At 38.9% G+C, this 20191-nt stretch overlaps 1 protein-coding gene across 3 annotated transcripts in view; it reads right to left on the bottom strand.

The window, feature by feature from the left end:
- Window positions 1–10406: 10406 nt before the first annotated feature.
- Window positions 10407–20191, bottom strand: part of LOC122436716 (guanylate-binding protein 2-like) — a 54780-nt gene continuing 44995 nt past the window's right edge. For all 3 annotated transcript variants that reach the window (XM_043460734.1, XM_043460735.1, XM_043460733.1), the window contains exons 6-11: window positions 19947–20189; window positions 17129–17409; window positions 15512–15724; window positions 12417–12519; window positions 11732–11925; window positions 10407–10739 (exon numbers count right to left, since the gene is read on the bottom strand). In XM_043460734.1, coding sequence (XP_043316669.1) covers window positions 10626–10739; window positions 11732–11925; window positions 12417–12519; window positions 15512–15724; window positions 17129–17409; window positions 19947–20189 — 1148 coding nt within the window. In that variant the 3' untranslated portion in view covers window positions 10407–10625. The remainder of the gene's footprint in view (window positions 10740–11731; window positions 11926–12416; window positions 12520–15511; window positions 15725–17128; window positions 17410–19946; window positions 20190–20191) is intronic.

Here is a 20191-nt window from a genome sequence, read left to right as displayed (position 1 = left end):
TATATTTTTTTTTGTTTTGTTTCCTGGAGGCTGTAACCTGGGTGCATTCCAGGAAAGCCAGGGAGACAAGGTTCCTCCCTTCCTGGCTTGGTGAACCCAATTTCGTCCCTCCTCCACAGGTGGCTTAGGCATTCCTGACCCCACAGTGAATGGGACCCAAATGAATGACCCAGTGAATGGTAGGATGGGAGTTCAACAGCCTGTTTCTCAGGGGTGTTTTTGTGAAAGAAGGGGTTTGGTTATTATTTTTTCTTCAGTTGAAAAGTCTTTAATTAGTTTGTTTTTCTCTTTCCTTTTTAAAAAAGTATTTTCTTTTTAACTCAGTGATTTCTTTCTTCACTGGAGAAGGAAATGGCAACCCACTATAATGTTCTTGCCTGGAGGATTCTATGGACAGAGGAACCTGTGTATTTAATCCTTGATTTTATAGCCCAGAAATATTCACTTTTTTTTTTTTTTTTCTGTTCTTTTACTAAGATGGATCCACCTTTGGGGTTTGGGGGTTGATTCAGATTTCTTCCATTCTTTTATGTATCCTAAGGTGTGGTACTAACCTACAAGTTAAAAGCTTCACTGCTGCTGTTAGGGAACCAGGTTCTTTTGCCCAAGGAGCTACAAGCCAAAACACTGAGACACCAAGGTTTGCCACAGAGGCAACCCAGCAAGGAGGCAAGAGAACAAGTCTCAGGTCTGCATCCCAGGAGGACAGGTGCTTAGAATATTAACAGGAGCAAGAAGCAGAATGGACTTAGGCCTTAGAGAAAGGTGATCGGTGATAAGGAAAAGTGAGATAATTGGTGTTCTGTGCAAGTTTATCTTGGTTACATGCTTCTTCATGGGACATGTGCAAATACAGAGGATTTGGTGTGAAACAGGTTGGTGATTTTTGGGCTGTGATGACATGGGTCGCCTATGGGACAAGCAGGCCTCTTCTGCACAGATTCTGATGAGCTATATTGGTGCATATATTGACCTGATATCAGCCAGTTTTGTTGTGTTACAATAGGAGTTTTCAAACAACCTGTTCCCTTATCTGCTGTTCTGTAAAAGGAGCTCAAGAATTTTACTTAGTCACCAGTTTCTGTCACAGGTTTTTAACCCTGTGAATCAGGGTTTGGCTATCCCGTCTGTATTTCAGATGGCAATGAGGAGAAAGGAAGGACAGGCAGAATGTAGTCTCAAAGTTCTATGGCCAAGACTCCCCAGGAGCAAGCGCTTTGGCACATATTCCCTATGCAGACTTCTCTAGCTGCAAAATCAGCTAGAAAAGTATAAAAATCCTTAGTCAGATTGTCATATGCTTATTTTGTGAAACAGAATGATACTATATTTGGAGCTGCAGAGCATGTTGTAACTCTAAAGGTGTACGTGACAATATCAGGGACAGATTTTTCTAGAACTCTGAGACTACACTGAGTAGATTCAAGACTTGAATCCAAGCTGGGAAAATTACTGTGGCCCTGTAATTCCTGAGCCACCAAGACTGATTTAGGGGAAGATTAGCATATGACCTAAAACCGATAAAGCTAATCATTTCTCAGTTACCTGGATCCAAAAAATTTCTTTTTTTTCTCTCTTTCTCTTGGTCTTGTTCTGTCTCTCTGGATCTCCTCTCTTGTGTTTTCATCAGCTTTTTGTTGGTGTCAGTGAGCGTATAAAGATGTGTGTTTCTAGATGAAGACTGTAAGGCCACTTAGATGTGTTTGGCTCTGGAACATGATATACACTATTACCAAAGTATCTACAAGTGTTACATGAAAACAGATTATAATGTGTGTGAGTAATATATATAGCAGAATATAAAAATAGATTTTAAGAGCAAAAATGCCTGTCTATGGGCATGCAGAAAATTGAAGAAAATTTCAGCTTTATAGAAGACATAATATTGTTGTATTTGTATGTACCTTGTGGCTCAGCTGGTAAAGAATCTGCCTGCAATGAGGGAGACCTGGGTTTGATCCCTGAGTTGGGAAGATCCTCTGGAGAGGGGAAAGGCTACCCACTCCAGTGTTCTGGCCTGGAGAATTCCATGGACTATACAGTCCATGGGGTCACAAAGTCGGACACGACTGAGCAGCTTTCACTTTCACTTTATAATGTGGCTTCCAATAAATTGAGAAATGGCAGAACTGAAAGAATAGGGAAAGTCACAATTTTAAGGACCCACTTATCCCACTTATCCACTTTATCCCACTTCAGTAATTAATTAATAGAACAAACACACAAAATCGGTAATGGTGTTGAAGACTTGAAGTAAAGTGAAGTGTTAGTTGCTCAGTCGTGTCTGACTCTGCAATTCCCTGGACTGTAACCCATCAGGCTCCTCTGTCCATGGAATTCTTCAGGCAAGAATACCGGTGTGGGTTGCCACTTTCTTCTCCAGGGGAATCTTCCTGACACAGGGGTCAAACCCATATCTCCTGCATTGTAGACAAATTCTTTAACATCTGAGCCACCAGGGAAGCCCAAAGATTTGAAGAGGATAAGTAGCAAGTTGAACACATAGATATTTAATATGTTGATAATTGTGATCAAACACTGTAGAAACCATATTTTTTCAGGTTAACAAATTAAAGTCAAGCAGAGTATACCAATTTACCATAATGCTATGTTAAAGAAATATTACCTGGTGGCTCAGATGGTAAAGAATCTGCCTGAAATGCAGGAGACCCAGGTTCAATCCCTGGGATGGGAAGATCCCCTGGAGAAGGGAATGGCTACCTATTCCACTATTCTTGCCTGGAGAATCCTATGGACAGAGGAGCCTGGCAGGCTACAGTCCATGGGGTTGCAAAGAGCTGGACATGACTGAGCAACTAACACTTTCACTTTTCAATGTTATAAAACAGTGACGAAAAGATAACTGAAGATTCTTGTATTTTTATATTATAATTATAGATAATATATAGGTCACAGAAAATTTTATTTTGAAAAATATAAAATATTTTTAAATGAGTAATACTGATAATACCATATATCAGACTTCAAGATGCAGTTAAATCACTAATTTCAGTGAAATTCATATCCTCAAAGCTATAAACAAGTAAAGAATTAAAGTAGAAAGCAAGCTAAATATCAATCTCTTCAAGTGAACCAAATGCAGAAAAAGTAGAAGAAACCAAAATAAAAACAAAACAATGAAGTAGAAAACCAATGTGTAATAAGAGAGTCAAAGCAACCAAACTGTTTGTAAAATTGGTAGTTTATGAAATTGGTAAAGCTAGAGTGACTAATCGAGAGAAATGAGATCCATGTTCCAAACTACTAAGAATCCAAAATGTCTCAAGAGAACATTGCTCCAACCTGAAAAGAAAAAAGGTCCAAATAATCTATAAAATCATGCTTTTAAGAAACCATCCCAAGTGAGGTCACAAAGCAAGAAGACAAAACTTCAAAGAGTTGCAATCCCTTTTGAGAAAATGAGTCACATAAACAAGTTATCTTTTATTTGATTACAGATATTAGAATAACAAAACTTTTAATAAACTTCCTGCATATTGCACAATGGCCAGAATCCCCAATAAACTCTGACATAAGAGAAATTCACACATACTCATATAAAATCTTCCATTGGCCTCCATCAGGTATCATAAGAAATAGTAGTTGCAGGGCAGGAGATATGCAATAACCTTTGTTGGGCAGACTGGCTGAGCTTTTCAAGGTTTGAGGTGCAACAGATTTGCCTGGAAAACCTAAGAGTATGCAGGCATTCAACAAAGTCTTGCAATGAGTAAATAAACAAAAACAAAAAACAAAAACAGCAGTCTACCACCGGAATAGGTCAAGAGCACAAAGACTGCCCACATGACAAGTATGCAGGGCTTGCTAAAGGTTGAGGATGGAACAGAGAAACTAAAAGAATCTTCTGGTGCTTCAGGTCTTCCACTAAAAATAGTAGAATTCTACTGGAGGAATGTGAAGCTTGTGGTGGACTTGATGTAGTGTAGCAACAACACAACTCAGCACAGATGAATCGCTACACTGAATAAATGCCCCCCCCACCACAATCATCCTAACCAAAATAGAGGTTGTGCTATTTGACAAATATAAATCTTATTACTTCAATATCCACTTTTTTTTTTTACAATGCTAAGCATACAATATAAATGGAGTCAAGCAAAAATGAGAAATAAACAAAAACAAAAAAAAAACCCAAGTTAAAACTATGCATCATAATGAGATAAGACAAAGAACAGAAGCAATATCAGAAATAAACCTAATGTGGAACAATCAGGGCCTTTGAAATCACTATTACTATGTTGAAAGATCTAATGGAAAGGTGAATAATACACATGAACACATTAAAAATTTTTAAAGACTGCATGATATTAATAGTTAGGTGGAAATCCTATAAAAGTAAAGCACAGTATCAGTGACTAAGAATTCTTTTAAAGGAATTAACAGAAAATATGTGAACAAATTGGTGGAAAGAACCATACAATCTGAGATAGATCAATAGTCATTAACCACATGGAAACATAGAAATAAAGAGAAAAAAATATTCTGAGCCTTCAATAGTTTAGGATATTCCCCCAGTACAATGACAAAAGGTTTCTTGTGCACATAACTGGAAAAATAAAAGTAGAAGAAATAAAGAAAGAGGCAGGAAAAATACTTAAAGAGAAAATTTCCCAAAATTAATAAAAGAGACAAATGGACAATCAAAGGTTCACAGAACCCCAAACAAAACAAATATAAAATAAATATGGCCTTGCACCCCACAGACTAGTAATAAAAGCCAGTTATGAAGAGAAAATCTTAAAGACAAGCAGTAAAAAAGAAACATTATATACAGAAGAACAAAAACTAGGCTTGGAAAGAAACATTACTAGAAATTATATAAGCTAGGAGAAAGTGGAATAACATCTCTATTAAAGTGTTGAATGAAAAATGTCAACCAGAATTATTTACAGAGTAACAATGCCTTTAAAGTGAATGCAAAAGACTTTTAAAATGTAGAGTTTGTATGTACCCTATGTAAATTGATGGAGCCACCATGGAAAACAGTATGAAAGTTCCTCAACAGACTAAAAATATAACTACCATAGCAAGGGTATGGTATGAACATAGTACATGGTATGAGTTTATGTAAGCATTAACTCATTCATGATTGTTCTGCGCTCATGAACTAATCACTTCCTAAAGGTCCCACCACCAAAAAACAGGACATTGGGCATACGTTTTTCAACATATGATATTTGGGGAGACATACGCATGCCAGGCCTCCCTGTCCATCCCAACTCCCGGAGTTCACTCGAACTCATGTCCATCGAGTTGGTGATGCCATCCAGCCATCTCATCCTCTGTCGACCCCTTCTCCTCCTGCCCACAATCCCTCCCAGCATCAGGGTCTTTTCCAATGAGGCAACTCTTTGCATGAGGTGGCCAAAGTATTGGAGTTTCAGCCTCAGCATCAGTCCTTCCAATGAACACCCAGGACTGATCTCCTTTAGGATGGACTGGTTGGATCTCCTTGCAGTCCAGGGGACTCTCAAGAGTCTTCTCCAACACCACAGTTCAAAAGCATAAACTTTTTGGCACTCAGCTTTCTTCACAGTCCAACTCTCACATCCACACATGACCACTGGAAAAACCATAGCCTTGACTAGACAGACCTTTGTTGGCAAAGTAATGTCTCTGCTTTTTAATATGCTCTCTAGGTTGGTCATAACTTTACTTCCAAGGAGTTAGCGTCTTTTCATTTTATGGCTGCGGTCACCATCTGCAGTGATTTTGGAACCCCAAAAAATAAAGTTTGGCACTGTTTCCAGTGTTTCCCCATCTATTTGACATGAAGTGATGTGACCAGATGCCATGATTTTAGTTTTCTGAATGTTGAGCTTTAAGTCAACTTTTTCACTCTCCTCTTTCACTTTCATCTTCATGGGGTCACAAAGAGTCAGACACGACTGAGCGACTGAACTGAACTGAAATGATTTAGATGGTAGTAGAAAAGTTCTCTAGGGCGGGCAGGGGTCCCCAACACCCCCACCCCCTGCTGCAGACTGGTACTAGTCCATGGCCTGTTAGGAACTTGGCTGCACACCAGGAGGTGAGCTGCAGGGCAAGAAAGGGAAGCTTCATGTGTCACTCCCCATCACTTGTATTGCCACTTGAACTATCCTCTACCTCCACTTCCCTTTTCTTCCATAAAACCAGTCCTTGGTTCCAAAATGTTTGGGGACCACTCTTCTAGGGAAACCAAAAGATAGCAGAGACAAAAACATTAACAGTAAGGAATTTTTATTTCCTGACACAGCAGCCAAAACTAGTGGTAAACACAATCTAACCTGTAGACAGTTAACATAAAACCTCACACTATAGATGTATTTACCTCAGGTCCTTCAAAATATTAAACTATGCCAGCTTTCAACAAAAAATTACTAGACATGCTAAAAGACATAAAAGCAGTCTGAAGAGTCAAATCAAGTATCAGAACCAGACTCAGACAGGGCAGAAATTTACAAATTATCAGACAGCTAAATTTAAAATTACTGTGATTAATATGCTAAGAAATCTAATGGAGAAAGAGGAAAATGTGAATGAATGTGAGTAATAAAGAGAGAGAAATGGAAACTCCCACAGTTTTAAGGAAATACAAGAAACTAAAAACATGGTGACAGAATGAAGAATGTCTTTGGTGGATTCATCAGTAGACTGAACATGATTAGGACGGACTCAGTGAACTTGGAGGTGTGTCAATAGAAACTTTTCAGATTGAAGAGCACATCATATTCAACTACAGAAAACTAAAGGCAAAGAGAAAATCTTGAAATAAGCCAAAGAGATTTTATTTTACTCACAGAGGCACTCGGTTAATAATTATATCAGACTTCTCCTTTGAAAGCATACAAGCAAGAAAAGAATGGAGTGAAATAATTAAAATCTCAAAAGAAATAGTAACACCAAGTTAGAATTCTGTATCTACTGAAATTATTCTTCTGAGTGAAGAAGAAATAAATACTTCCTCAGACAAGCAAAAATTGAGGGAATCTGTCACCAGGAACCCTGATTTGTAAGAAATGTTTAAAGTTCTTCAAAGGAGGAAAATGATATATCAGAAATTTAGATCTACATAAAGAATAGAAGAGCACTGAAGGAGGAATAAATGGCAAGAAAATAAAAATATATTTTTCTTATTCTAAGTTGATCTAACATACCACAATTTATTAAAACAATAATAGCACCAGTGTATTTGAAGATTGTAGTGTATGTATGAGTGAAATGAATTATAGCAATGATACAAAAGACTGGACAGAAGAATTAGGAATATTTTGTTATTTTAAGGTGTTTGTGCTATTGGTGATGTGGTATAGTGTTAACTGACACTGAACATGGACTGTTCAGAAATGTATATTGCAATCTCTAGGGTAAAGAGTTTTAAAATTTTTATTAAGAGGTATGATTGCTATGCTAAGAAAGGATAGAAAATGGAATTATATAAAATGCATAATTAAAACCAAAAGTTAGAAAGGACTGAAAGATAAAGTAGTGACAAAGATATGGGCAATGAATAGCAAAAAGTATCAAGTAAGATGGATATTAATCCTACTATATCAGTAATCAATTTCAATATCAATGGTCTAAATACACCAATTAAAAGACAGAGACTGCCAGAGTGTATTAAAAACACAGGACTCAATTATCTGTTGTGTACAAGAAACCCACTTTAAATATGAAGACAAAGGTAGACTAAAGGGATGGAGATTGTGATATATCATATAGGGTATATATAGGTTATAGTATATATCTTATATGATATATACAGATGACTGTGGATAACATCAGTTCAGTTCAGTTCAGTCTCTCAGTCATGTCCGACTCTTTGCGACACCATGGACTGCAGCACGCCAGGCTTCCCTGTCCATCACCAACTGCTGGAGCTTGCTCAAACTCATGTCCATCAAGTGGATGATGCCATCCAACCATCTTATCCTTCTCCTCCTGCCTTCAGTCTTTCCCAGCATCAGGGTTTTTCCCAATGAGTCAGTTCTTCACATTAGGTGGCCAAAGTATTGGAGTTTCAGGTTCAGCATTAGTCCTTCCAATGAATATTCAGGACAAATTTCCTTTAGGATTGACTGGTTTGATCTCTTTGCAGTCCAGGGGGCTCTCAAGAGTCTTCTCTAACACCACAGTTCTAAAACATCAATTCTTTGGCACTCAGCTTTCTTTACAGTCCAACTCTCACATCCATACATGACTAACAGAAAGCCATAGCTTTGACTAGACAGACTTTTGTTGGCAAAGCAGTATCTCTGCTTTTTAATGTGCTGTCTAGGTTGATCACAGTTTTTCTTCCAAAGAGCAAGCATCTCTTAATATCATGGCTGCAATCACCATCTGCAGTGATTTTGAGCCCCTCCAAAAATAAAGTCTGTCACTGTTTCCATTGTCTCCCCATCTATTTGCCAGAAGTGATTGGACTGGATGCTATGATCTTAGTTTTCTGAATGTTGAGTTTTAAGCCAACTTTTTCACTGTCTTCTTTCACTTTCATCAAGAGGCTCTTTAATTCCTCTTCACTTTCTGTCATAAGGGTGGTGTCATGTGCATATGTGAGGTTATTTATATTTCTCCCAGCAATCTTGATTCCAGCTTGTGCTTCATCCAGTCTGCATTTCGTATGGTATACTCTGCATATAAGCAGGGTGACAATATACAGCCTTGACAAAATCATTTCTCGATTTGGAACCAGTCTGTTGTTCCATGTCCAGTTCTAACTGTTGCTTCCTGACCTGCATACAGATTTCTCAGGCAGGTCAGGTGGCCTGGTATTTCCATCTCTTGAAGAAAATTCCACAGTTTGTGGTGATCCATACAGTCAAAGGCTTTAACATAGTCAATAAAGCAGAAATAGATATATTTCTGGAACTCTGTTGCTTTTTTGATGATCCAGTGGATGTTGGCATTTTGATCTCTGGTTCCTCTGCCTTTTCTAAAACCAGCTTGAACATCTGGAAGTTCACGGTTCACCTATTGTTGAAGCCTGGCTTGGAGAATTTTGAGCATTACTTTGCTAGAGAGTAAGATGAGTGCAACTGTGTGGTAGCTAGAACATTCTTTGGCATTGCCTTTCTTTGGGATTGAAATGAAAACTGACCTTTTCCAGTCCCATTTTATCCAAATTTGGCCTTGCTGAGTTATCCAAATTTGTTGGCATATTGAGTGCAGCACTTTCACAGCATCATCTTTTAAGATTTGAAATAGCTCAACTGGAATTCCATCACCTCCACTAGCTTTGTTCATGGTGATGTCTCCTAAGGACCACTTGACTGCAGACTTCAGGATGTCTGGCTCTAGGTGAGTGATCCCAGTATCATGGTTATCTGCATCATGAAGATCTTGTTTTGTATTGTTCTTCTGTGTATTCTTATCACCTTTTCTTAATATCTTCAGCTTCTGTTAGGTCCATACCATTTCTGTCCTTTATTCTGCCTATCTTTGCATGAAATATTCCCTTGGTAGCTCTAATTTCCTTGAAGAGATTACTAGTCTTTCCCATTCTTTTGTTTTCCTCTATTTCTTTGCATTGATCACCAAGGAAGTCTTTCTTATTTCTCCTTGCTATTCTTTGGAACTCTGCATTCAAATGGGTATATCTTTCCTTTTCTCCTTTGTCTTTCACTTCCCTTCTTTTCTCAGCTACATGTAAGGCCTCCTCCGACAACCATTTTGCCTTTTTGCATTTCTTTTGCATGGGTATGGTCTTGATCACTGAAAAATGGAGTTAGGTAAGGTTTTGAAGAATTATAGCTATGATTCTCAGAGGAATAGAAAGGAATTATGAGCTAAAGTTTCCTTTTTGTGATTGTAGAAGTTATTCTTGGAACTGTGGGTGAGGGGAACCAAGAAAAGAAGAGTAAAATAGAGAGACATTGTGTGGCCTAGGAATGGGGCAGTAATTATCTAGAGGGATACTCTAGACAAAGAAGTTTGAACATCCACTCATATATCCATTTCACACAAGTGCAAGTAATTCCCCTACCAGTGTTCAGGAATCCCATCAGTGACCACAGCAATGCAGCCTCCACCCAATGGAGAACTGTATACTGTCTGCACCCTGAAGTTAATTGTTCCAGGTCTCCCTTATTGGAAGCTGTCATGTGACCTAGTGACTGCTTGGCAGGAGTGATGCTTAACTGTGCTCCATGACTTTGTACACTCCCATCAGACTTTTCCTGTGTACACAACACTCCAACTCCATCCCAGTACCAAAGTAAATCCTTGAGTAAGACCATGGAGCTGAGGATACCTAGAGGGGTGGTTTATGTGGGGGAAACAGTCTGCACTGAATAGAACACCTCTGATATCCCCAAATTGGATGTAAATGTATCCCAATTACACAATTAAAAGTCTCTCTAGAATCAATATGCATGATTTCAAATATAGGTTCTACTGAGGTATCATACTAGTCATTTATACTATATTTAATCATGAATTGAATTCTTCTATAGGTTAAGAACTGAATGCACATTTTATTTCATCTTTGCAAACTTTAAGCCTCAATGAAAATGCATCTTATGACTTCAAGTTTAGTGGCAATTGTTTGACATCTTGAAGGTGCTCATTCAACTTGTTCTTAACAGATAGAAGCTGGTTAGGAAATTATGGTCCTTAGGTTTTTAGAGAATATTACATGGTCTTGTGTCTTCCTGTTTCTTCTGGAGGGCTATAATCTCTTTATGAAGTTTCATGCTCTCCTTTTGGAATCCCTCCTGGAGAAGTTGTCCCTGTTCCTAAAAGGGAAAGTGGAGACTGAACACACAACTTAAAACATTTCCCACACTTGCTAAATTATACCTATATTAATCCCTCATGGGTTGTGAAACTTCTTTTTGAAGTCTTTTCCTCCTTTAATTTTCATTATATCCCTCTTTCTTAAGTCTACTATCAAAATTTTTCTGGGATTTATTTAGCTTCAGAAATATTCTTCTCTTATGGTTTCTAAAATATTAGTGAACCCTAGAATTAATTTTTTACCTCCTTCAACCTGAAACAACAGTCTCTAAAGAAAAACTGTCCTTTTCTATCTCAGCTCTATATCACATGAACTCCCAAATGTATATCTAAGAAGGCAAGGAAGATGAAGGAACACCATAGGAAGGTTACTACAAAATTCAGAATCACAGCAGATGTTTGATCAGGGAATTTAGTACAAGTATCCAAATTTTGGTAGCAGAGATAACAGAAATAAGTTGAGGAGGTAAAGCCTACACTGGTCCATTCTATATTACAGGGTAGACATCCCGACTCGGCACAGATTTGGAGAGTAGCCTGGAGAGCAGCCTGGAGAACAGCCTGGAGAACAGGAAGAAACTAGCAGCCTGGGTATGCAGTTAATTGTACGATATGGAATTTCCTGGTGTCTCAGATGGTAGAGAATCTGCCTGAAATGCAGGAGACCTGTGTTTGATCCCTGGGTCGGGAAAATCCCCTGGAGAAAGAAACAGCAACTCACTCCAGTATTTTTGTCTGGAAAATGTCATGGACAGAGGAGTCTGGTAGGCTACAGTCCATGGGGTTGCAAAGGGGTCGGGGACAACTTAGCAACTAAACAACAAGATAGACTTCAATAACCAGAGATGGTTAGGGGTAGAAGCAGTAAGGGAATGAAATGTCTACTAGTTTTTGGGCTAGAACAGTCCTTAAACTGATATAATGCCCTAACTTTTAAGAGCTTTTGATTCAGCACAGCGGAAGGTAGAATGGAGATGCTACAGTTGAATACCTGAAGTTTAAGGGCTAGAACCCTCTCTTGGTCTGCTATTAACTGGGCCCTCTCCTTTTCCATCTTCTCAGTCAGTTGCTTCATATGTTCCTGATAACTCGCTTCTTTTTCTTGCATCATCTGTTGATTCTTCTTTTGCATTTCCTCTAACATTTTGTTTGCAGCTTCTGCAGCTTCAGACTTCATACGTTCCACTTAAGAAGAAAAATAAGCATAGAAATATGAGAATATTAATTTATTTTTATAGCTTTATTTCTGCTTTCACCCTTTTTACTTGTTTGCTTGTCTCATGAAGAAAGACTCTTGTGTTTATTTTTGCACTGAGCAATCAGAATCTGACTGCCAATGCAGGAGATGTGAGTTGGATCCCTTGGTGGAGATTCCCTGGAGGAGGGCATGGCAACCCACTCCAGTGTTCTTGCCTGGAGAATACCATGGACGGAGGAGCCTGGTTAGGCTGCAGTCCATGGGGTCGCTAAGAGTCGGACACGACTGAGCGACTGCACTTTCATCTTTCACTTTTCACTTTCATTGGAGAAGGAAATGGCAACCCACTCCAGTGTTCTTGCCTGGAGAATCCCAGGGACGGGGGAGCCTGGTGGGCTTCCGTCTATGGGGTCACACATAAGAGTCAGACACAACTGAAGCGACTTAGCAGCAGCAGAGTGTTTTCAGCTGTTCTCACCTTCAATCTCTTTTTCCTTTTCTGTCAGCGACTGATCAGTCTGTAGAAGTGCATCAGCCACACCCTCTTTGGAATCCAAGTATTTCCTCAGTGTCTCTTCTGTCTATTGATGCAGACCAAGTTAGAATTAGGAAATAGAGATTGTGGGTTAAAGTAAAATTTAGCAGTACATGTTTCAATTCAATTTCTTTTTACCCATTTTAGAATTTATTAATGAATACTATCTCAAACTGGCTTAAACCCCAACTCTAGATACACCCTCAAATTTGCCTCATTCTCAGTCACCCCAATGTTAGAAATGTAATCAGTAAAGCTGATCTTCTAATAGTATGGATTACAAACCTTATGGCTGTTCTTTACATCAGCTAATGGTATTTGCTTTGGCTTCAAAATAAAACCAACAAGAGCCCATCAGTTGTAACCTATTTCTCCCAAATACACTGGTCCAGGATAGTATCTCTTCTTGCCTGGACCATGGTATTAGATTCATAATTGGTCTCCCTACTTCCTTCTCCTCTTGCTCCCCTACAGTCTGATTTCCTGAGAGCAGCTAACGTTGTATCACTTTAAGAAAGATCACTTCACTCTGATGCACCAAATCCTCTGCTGATTTTCCAGCTCTTTTCAAGTAAAACTGAAACTACTCTCAGGGCCCTCCAGGATACTATCTGATTATCTTCTGGCCTTGAGCATCTCTCGACCTTACCTCCTGCCACCTCTTTCTTTGCTCATTGCCCTCTTGCCACATTTGTTGGACATAAACCAATTCGTCCTTCTGGGATTTTCGTTGTTTGAAATTATCTTCTTTTAGATGCTCACTTGGCTTACTTCCTGACTTCCTTGAAAACTGTTGAAGCAGCACCTCATCAGAGAGGTCCTCTCTAAAATTCTACATATAAAATAGGACCATGTTCCCTTCCTCTCCTGGACCTGTACCCTACTTTATTTTTCTTCAGGGCAATTTTTATCTCTGTGATAGCAGCTTCTAGAGTCACCCTAATATTTTTCTCCCCTTCGTTCTTAGTAATAGAACCTATTTTTTCCCAATCAGGGCACATCATAGGCCATGATAAAATACTGCATTTTTTTTAGACAACCTCCCTGGTAGCTGGAGGTGGCCATAAGATTAAAATTTGGCTAATACCACTTATGCAATGGTATTATATTGGGCTTTTTGCAGATCACCTTAAAGAGAGTTGATCCAGAGACCTTTTACTCTTCTGTTTTCCCCTTTTCTTCCCATCTGTAATATGGAAGGAAGGGGTGAAACTCCAACAGCCATCTTACACCATGAATTGACCTTAAAGATGGAGGCTGGGTGCTAAGGTGCTGGAGCAGAATAGGAGAGTCTGGGAAAGCATGACTGTGGAATTGTCATAGCAGCCTGGACCCCTCTGCCTTACTTCTTGTATATAAGAGAGAAAGAAACTTCTGTGTTCTTAAGGCACTCTTGTTTTGTTTTTAAGTAATATGTGCCCACAAAGATCTAAACAGACATTTCTCCAAAGAAGACATACAGATGGCTAACAAACACATGAAAAGATGCTCAACATCACTCATTATCAGAGAAATGCAAATCAAAACCTCAATGAGGTACCATTACACGTCAGTCAGGATGGCTGCTATCCAAAAGTCTACAAGCTATAAATGCTGGAGAGGGTGTGGAGAAAAGGGAACCCTCTTACACTGTTGGTGGGAATGCAAACTAGTACAGCCACTATGGAGAACAGTGTGGAGATTCCTTAAAAAACTGGAAATAGAACTGCCATATGACCCAGCAATCCCACTCCTGGGCATATACACCAAGGAAACTAGATCTGAAAGAGACATGTGTACCCCAATGTTCAATGCAGCACTGTTTATAATAGCCAGGACATAGAAGCAACCTAGATGCCCATCAGCAGATGAATGGATAAGGAAGCTGTGGTACATATACACAATGGAATATTGCTCAGCCATTAAAAAGAATACATTTGAATCAGTTCTAATGAGATGGATAAAATGGGCTCCATTATACAGAGTGAAGTAAGTCAGAAAGATAAACACCAATACAGTATACTAATGCATATATATGGAATTTAGAAAGATGGTAATGATAACCCTATATGCAAAACAGAAAAAGAGACACAGATGTATAGAACAGACTTTTGGACTCTATGGGAGAAGGCGAGGGTGGGATGTTCTGAGAGAACAGCATTAAAACATGTATATTATCAAGTGAGAAACAGATCACCAGCCCAGGTTGGATGCATGAGACAAGTGCTCAGGGCTGGTGCACTGGGAAGACCCAGAGGGATGGGATGGGGAGGGGAGGCGGGAGGGGGGATCAGGATGGGGAACACATGTAAATCCATGGCTGATTCATGTCAATGTATGACAAAAACCACTACAATATTGTAAAGTAATTAGCCTCCAACTAATAAAAATAATTGGGGAAAAAAAAAATATGTGCCCAAACCTAATTCTAACTGATATAACCTGAGTATACTGGCACAGAAGCGTAGTTACGAGCCCAGAATTTCCTATTAGAGTTTCCATTTCAGCTGTACCACTTATTGCCTGTATATCTTAGGTGAGTTATTTTACTTCCCTCAGTTTTCTTATTTATAAAATGAGGACATTGATATCATGTACTTCATAGTGCTCTTGTGAGGATTGAATGAGTTAAGCCCATTTGTTTTCTAACACAAAATAGCTCTATAGGTGAACTGCTATTATTATTAGATTTGCTGTAAGCTATACTTTGTTGATTGCTGATGAATACTTTGAAAGAACTTGCTTGTTGTTAAACTGCACTAATCCCAGTTATATACATATAGTTAGGCCTGAGTAGAGAATTTTTGTATGATTGAATGACTAAATTATTGAATAAATTCTGCAAAAGTTTTTGAGGCTCCCATCTGTGCTTCCAAGAAACACTACCATGGGATGAATCTGCTATTCATCTCATGGTAATCTCTCCTATTGAGTAAATCAGTGAATAGTCAATGAAAGCCACAGGCACCATTTACCCATTGCATTTTTGTTGTTCCCACTGTAGTTTGAAAGAGTCACATCAACAAGGCCCCAGAAATGGTGATCAGTAGGTAATTTACCTGTACCCCCTTTCTGGGGACCTGGTGGTACTTATCCTTCAGCTCATTCATCTTCTTAATAAATAGATAATAACCTCCTGGTTTAGAAAATGTTCCCTGCTTCACATCTTCATATAGAGGATGAAAAATATCGTGAATTAAAGCCATGCAGTAATCTGAGGATGCTTTCATGTTCTGTCTACAAAAGTCATGTCGCTTTGCTTCTAACTCGTCCTGTGAGGCGAAAAATAGCACAAATGGTACATTGAGCCATGATGAGGATGTGAACCAAGGTGGATTACTGGGAAATGCTTCTCCTGCAGAGAATGTGGCACATAAATATAACACTCCCCCTCACCATGATGGGAGAGTCTAGAAAATTGTTAGATAGAGTGTTGGTTTAAAAAATACATCTACTTCTCTTTGTGCTTATCTGAAGCTTTTTTTCCCATTTTTTTTTTCTTTTAGCTTCAGAGAATGATTCTCAAATCATAAACACTGCTCCATTTGAAACTTCTCTTTTTAAGTCCCTAATAGTTTACCACACAATTGTCCAGTATGGCAGGCCTGCAGAAAGTTTCTGGTTCCACCAATTTGTGACTTAGTGACACTCAACCTTCATGAAATGAGATTTCTTTGTTAAAACACAGGAAACTGTATCTATCTTATAGATTCCCTGTCAGGATTATATGCAGTGGTATAAAGTGTTAAGCCCAGTGACTTCTCTGTAAGTGCTCAAAAGGGTCAATGATTAGTGGTACATTGTTTAAAATAATAGTATTTTGGCATATTTTCTCAATATAAGGCTAATGAAGGTAATGGAGATTGTACTGCAGTTAATGTCTGTATGGAGAAAGCCTACAGAACAGCATTTTTACCTGCATTCAATTATAGAAGAGAACTTGCATGTTTCTTTGGTCTAGAAAGACATCCATAGTCTGCTGACCTTCACTATTTAGTTTCATCAGAACCTTTGAAAGCAGGAAGGTATGACTTGTAAAATTCTACCCTACAAGTCAGGGAAGGGATTGTCATCTGTCAAATGATAATTTGTCATACAACAATCCTTCCTTAATTTTAAAGAACTCAGACTCAAGTCCTCAAATAGCATTCTAATGATTGATTTCTCTTTCTTGTCTTTCTGAATATTTATTGTTGCTTTACATTAAGCACAATATGTTTTTAAGGTTTTCACAAAGAAGCGAATCCTCCTATATTATTAGCATGGAATATGAAAGCACTGTGTCTTTGACTAACTTTAAATAAAAAAATAAATTAAAATAATCTTATGTAAATGCAGTCTTACAGCTTACTTGTTTGATTAAAATATGGCATCTATAGGGTAGAGATTAATAGATGAGGATATTTTTAATAACCATAGTCAGTCATGGTACCATAGTCTCCAGGACTAAGGCTAAGAACAGTCTATTCTTTTAGTAAAGAGTGCAAATGAGTACATAAAACTGAGGGCTGCTATCCCTGGGTCTGGGAGGACTACTTGTAGCAAGAAAGGCTTATTCACATTGTTGTGTGGAAGACACCAATACAATATTGTAAAGCAATTATCTCCCAATTGAAAACAAAAAAGAGAAAGGCCCAGATTTTTCATCCTCTCACTAACCAGAATAGCAAACATACCCCTAATTTTTTTTGAAACACTTGGTCCACATCCTTGAAAGAGTTCTTCATGAAGACTTCAATGGCCTCTTTCTCACTGGCCCTGTGCAGGTCCAACAGCTCCTGGAGGGTTTCCGTGGGCAACTTCAGCTTTTGGCCCATCCGCTGGTCATAGTGGGCAATGGCCTTTTGCACTGCAGCCAAGTTCTCGGTCTCGGCCAAGGCCAGGACTGCATTCTCCAAGCAGGGCAGATCCCCACTGCTGATGGCATTGACATAGGTCTGCACCAGGCTCTCTAGACCTATGAAGGGAATTTAAAAAACAGTGACTAAGAGTTGGTGAGACAGAGGAACAAGCTGTGTTAGTTTAGTCCTGAGCATGCAAATTTAATCATTCTGAGTCAACTGATAGTGCACTTTTTATGCTTTTCAAGTGTTACAAACAGGAATTTTAAGAATTTTAAAGAAGAACTGTGATGGAATATTTTGTTACCCTCTAGGTTCAGAAGAGTTTGAAGCTTCCCTTTCCTCCTCCTTCCTTCGCCCAAATGGAAGCTATTGGAATGAATGGGTTTGAGAAAGGGTATTTTGCAGACAAGATGGTAAGTCTTAATCTTTTCTTAGCCTTCCTGAATCTCCCTTTCTTTTTTTAATGAGTTCCCCCTCCTTTCTCAATTCGAAGTAATATAAAGGTCAAGGAGACATTTTAATGTACACAAGCACGTGTGTATGTAAATGTAAGTGTACATGAGATGCATCTCACTAATTCTGGGTCTGGCCTAAATAAGAGGGTCTTCCTAGATATTCTTTCATCAGAGCTCCATGCAGTGTGATCAATTCATCCAAGTTTGCCAGGGAATTCTGGTTTTAACACTGAAAGTCTTACATACCAGTAAATCCCAGCCTTGGGAAACTGGAGTGGATTGTGGCCCTACAAGTACTAGTTCTTTACTCCAATAAGCTATCACCTCATACTGGTCAGAATGCCATTGTTCAAAGGTCTACAGATACCAAATGCTGGAGAGGGTGTGAAGAAAAGGGGACCCTTGTACACTGTTGAAGGGAATGTAAATTGATGCAGTCACTATAGAGAACATTATGGAGGTTCCCTAAAAAATGAAAAATAGAGTCCTCTTATAACCCTGCAATCCTAATCTTGGGCATATATACAGAAAAAACTATTATATGAAAAGATGCATGCACACCAATATTAATAGTAGCACTAAAATAGTAAGGACTTGCTCAGTCACTTTAGTCATGTCTGACTCTGCGACCCTATGGATTGTAGCCCACAAGACCCCTCTGTCCATGGGATTCTCCAGACATGAATACTGGAGTGGGTTGCCGTACCCTCCTCCAGGGGAATCTTCCTGACCCAGGGATCAAACCTAGGTCTCCCTCATAGCAGGTGGATTCTTTACCACTGAGCCACCAGGGAAGCCCGTCAGGACACAGAAGCAACCAAATGTCCATCAACAATGAATGGATAAAGACAATATGGTACATATATACAATGGAATGTTACTCAGCCATAAAAATGAAACAATGTGATTTGCAGCAACATAAATGGACCTAGAGATCATCATACTAAATGAAATAATCAGACAGTGAAAGACAAATATCACATGATAGCACTTATAGGCTTGTGTGCTAAGTCACTTCAGTCATGTCCGACTCTTTGTGACCCTATGGACTGTAGCCTGCCAGGGTCCTCTGTCCATGGGATTCTCTAGGCAAGAATACTGGTGTGGGTTGCCATTTCCTCCACCAGGGGATCTTCCCAACCCAGGGGTTGAACTCAAGTCTCTTATGTCTCCTGCATTTGCAGGAAGGAAAATCAATACTAAATAATCCAGATCTAAACAACTTCATCCATTCTGGAAAACTATTCCTCCTCCATATATTTCTTTTAGTAAATAACATCTGTTCAAGTAGTTGTTACGCTCAGAATCCTGGAGTCAGCTTAACATTGCCATATCATTTCTTCCACACACCCACATACCTTCTATCATCAAAACATATGGATTTGACATTCAAAATATGTGAGGATTCTGTTAATTTTGACAGTCACTATTGCCACTACCTTAGCCTACATAGGCGCCATTTATTAAAAAATATTGCAAGTACCATTCATCTTCTTGTTGCTTCATGTACATCTCTCCAGCACATTATCTATAAAACATTCTGAAGGACTGTATGAAACATAAATTACATATCTTTACCTCTTTGCCTGTCATTCCTCAAGATCTTTTCATGGGCTCAGACTTTAACCTCTTTGAAGTCACCCAAAGGTCCTTTCAGTTATAGTTCCCTGTAGTTACCAGTGTTTAATCATTAGGGTTACATAAATTGTTTAAGTACCTTTTGTTCCCATCATGTTGGAATGAGGATTACGCCCAGTGCTTGGTACATGGCAGGCACTCCTAATCAGTGCCTAACCACACATTTTTGCATTGATTAACAAGAGAATTGTGTTAAGGTGAGAGGCAAAGCCTCACATACATGGAATATTTGCCTTTTCCTGACTTTGTCAATAATATACCTCTCCTGGAAGGAAATTTCATAAAAAGGGAGTTGAGAAGTTGGTGGAGAAAGTTACTACACCAGGATTAGATTCTAGTTCTTTCTCTTTGTTCATCTGACTCATGTGAATATTAGATAATACCAGAAATAGTTTTAGTCCATATGTAAAAATTCACAATGTGACCCTTGTTGTGTGTTTTCCTTGGCATCATTAGACTCTGTATTTGTCAGAAGTAATCCTCGTGCCTCCCACTTCTGTTGTCTACAATGGGCAGTAGGAGAGTCTGGGTAAGGAAAGAGAGTAAGAGGGACTCACGAGGCCCATTGACTGTGATACCGCCTGAGAGAGTCTTGGCCTTGGAATGGCTGAGGATGTAGAAGCAGAAGTCTGCAGCTTGTTCTCTGAATTCAGGGTTCAGATCTTCCTCTTGTAGCTGCTCCAGGTGGATAAGGTACTTCCTATGAGCAGGGCGATCAAAGATGAAGCACTTCTTCTCTGGGAAGAACTTTCGGATACATAACCGAGGTTCATTAAAAGTTTTAGTTTTTTTATCATCTCCT

This window comes from Cervus canadensis, chromosome 2 (genome assembly GCF_019320065.1).
Source record: "Cervus canadensis isolate Bull #8, Minnesota chromosome 2, ASM1932006v1, whole genome shotgun sequence".
Classification (NCBI taxonomy): Eukaryota; Metazoa; Chordata; class Mammalia; order Artiodactyla; family Cervidae; genus Cervus; species Cervus canadensis.
Note: the sequence above shows the minus strand (reverse complement) of the source record. Positions and strands in the feature narration are given on the sequence as shown.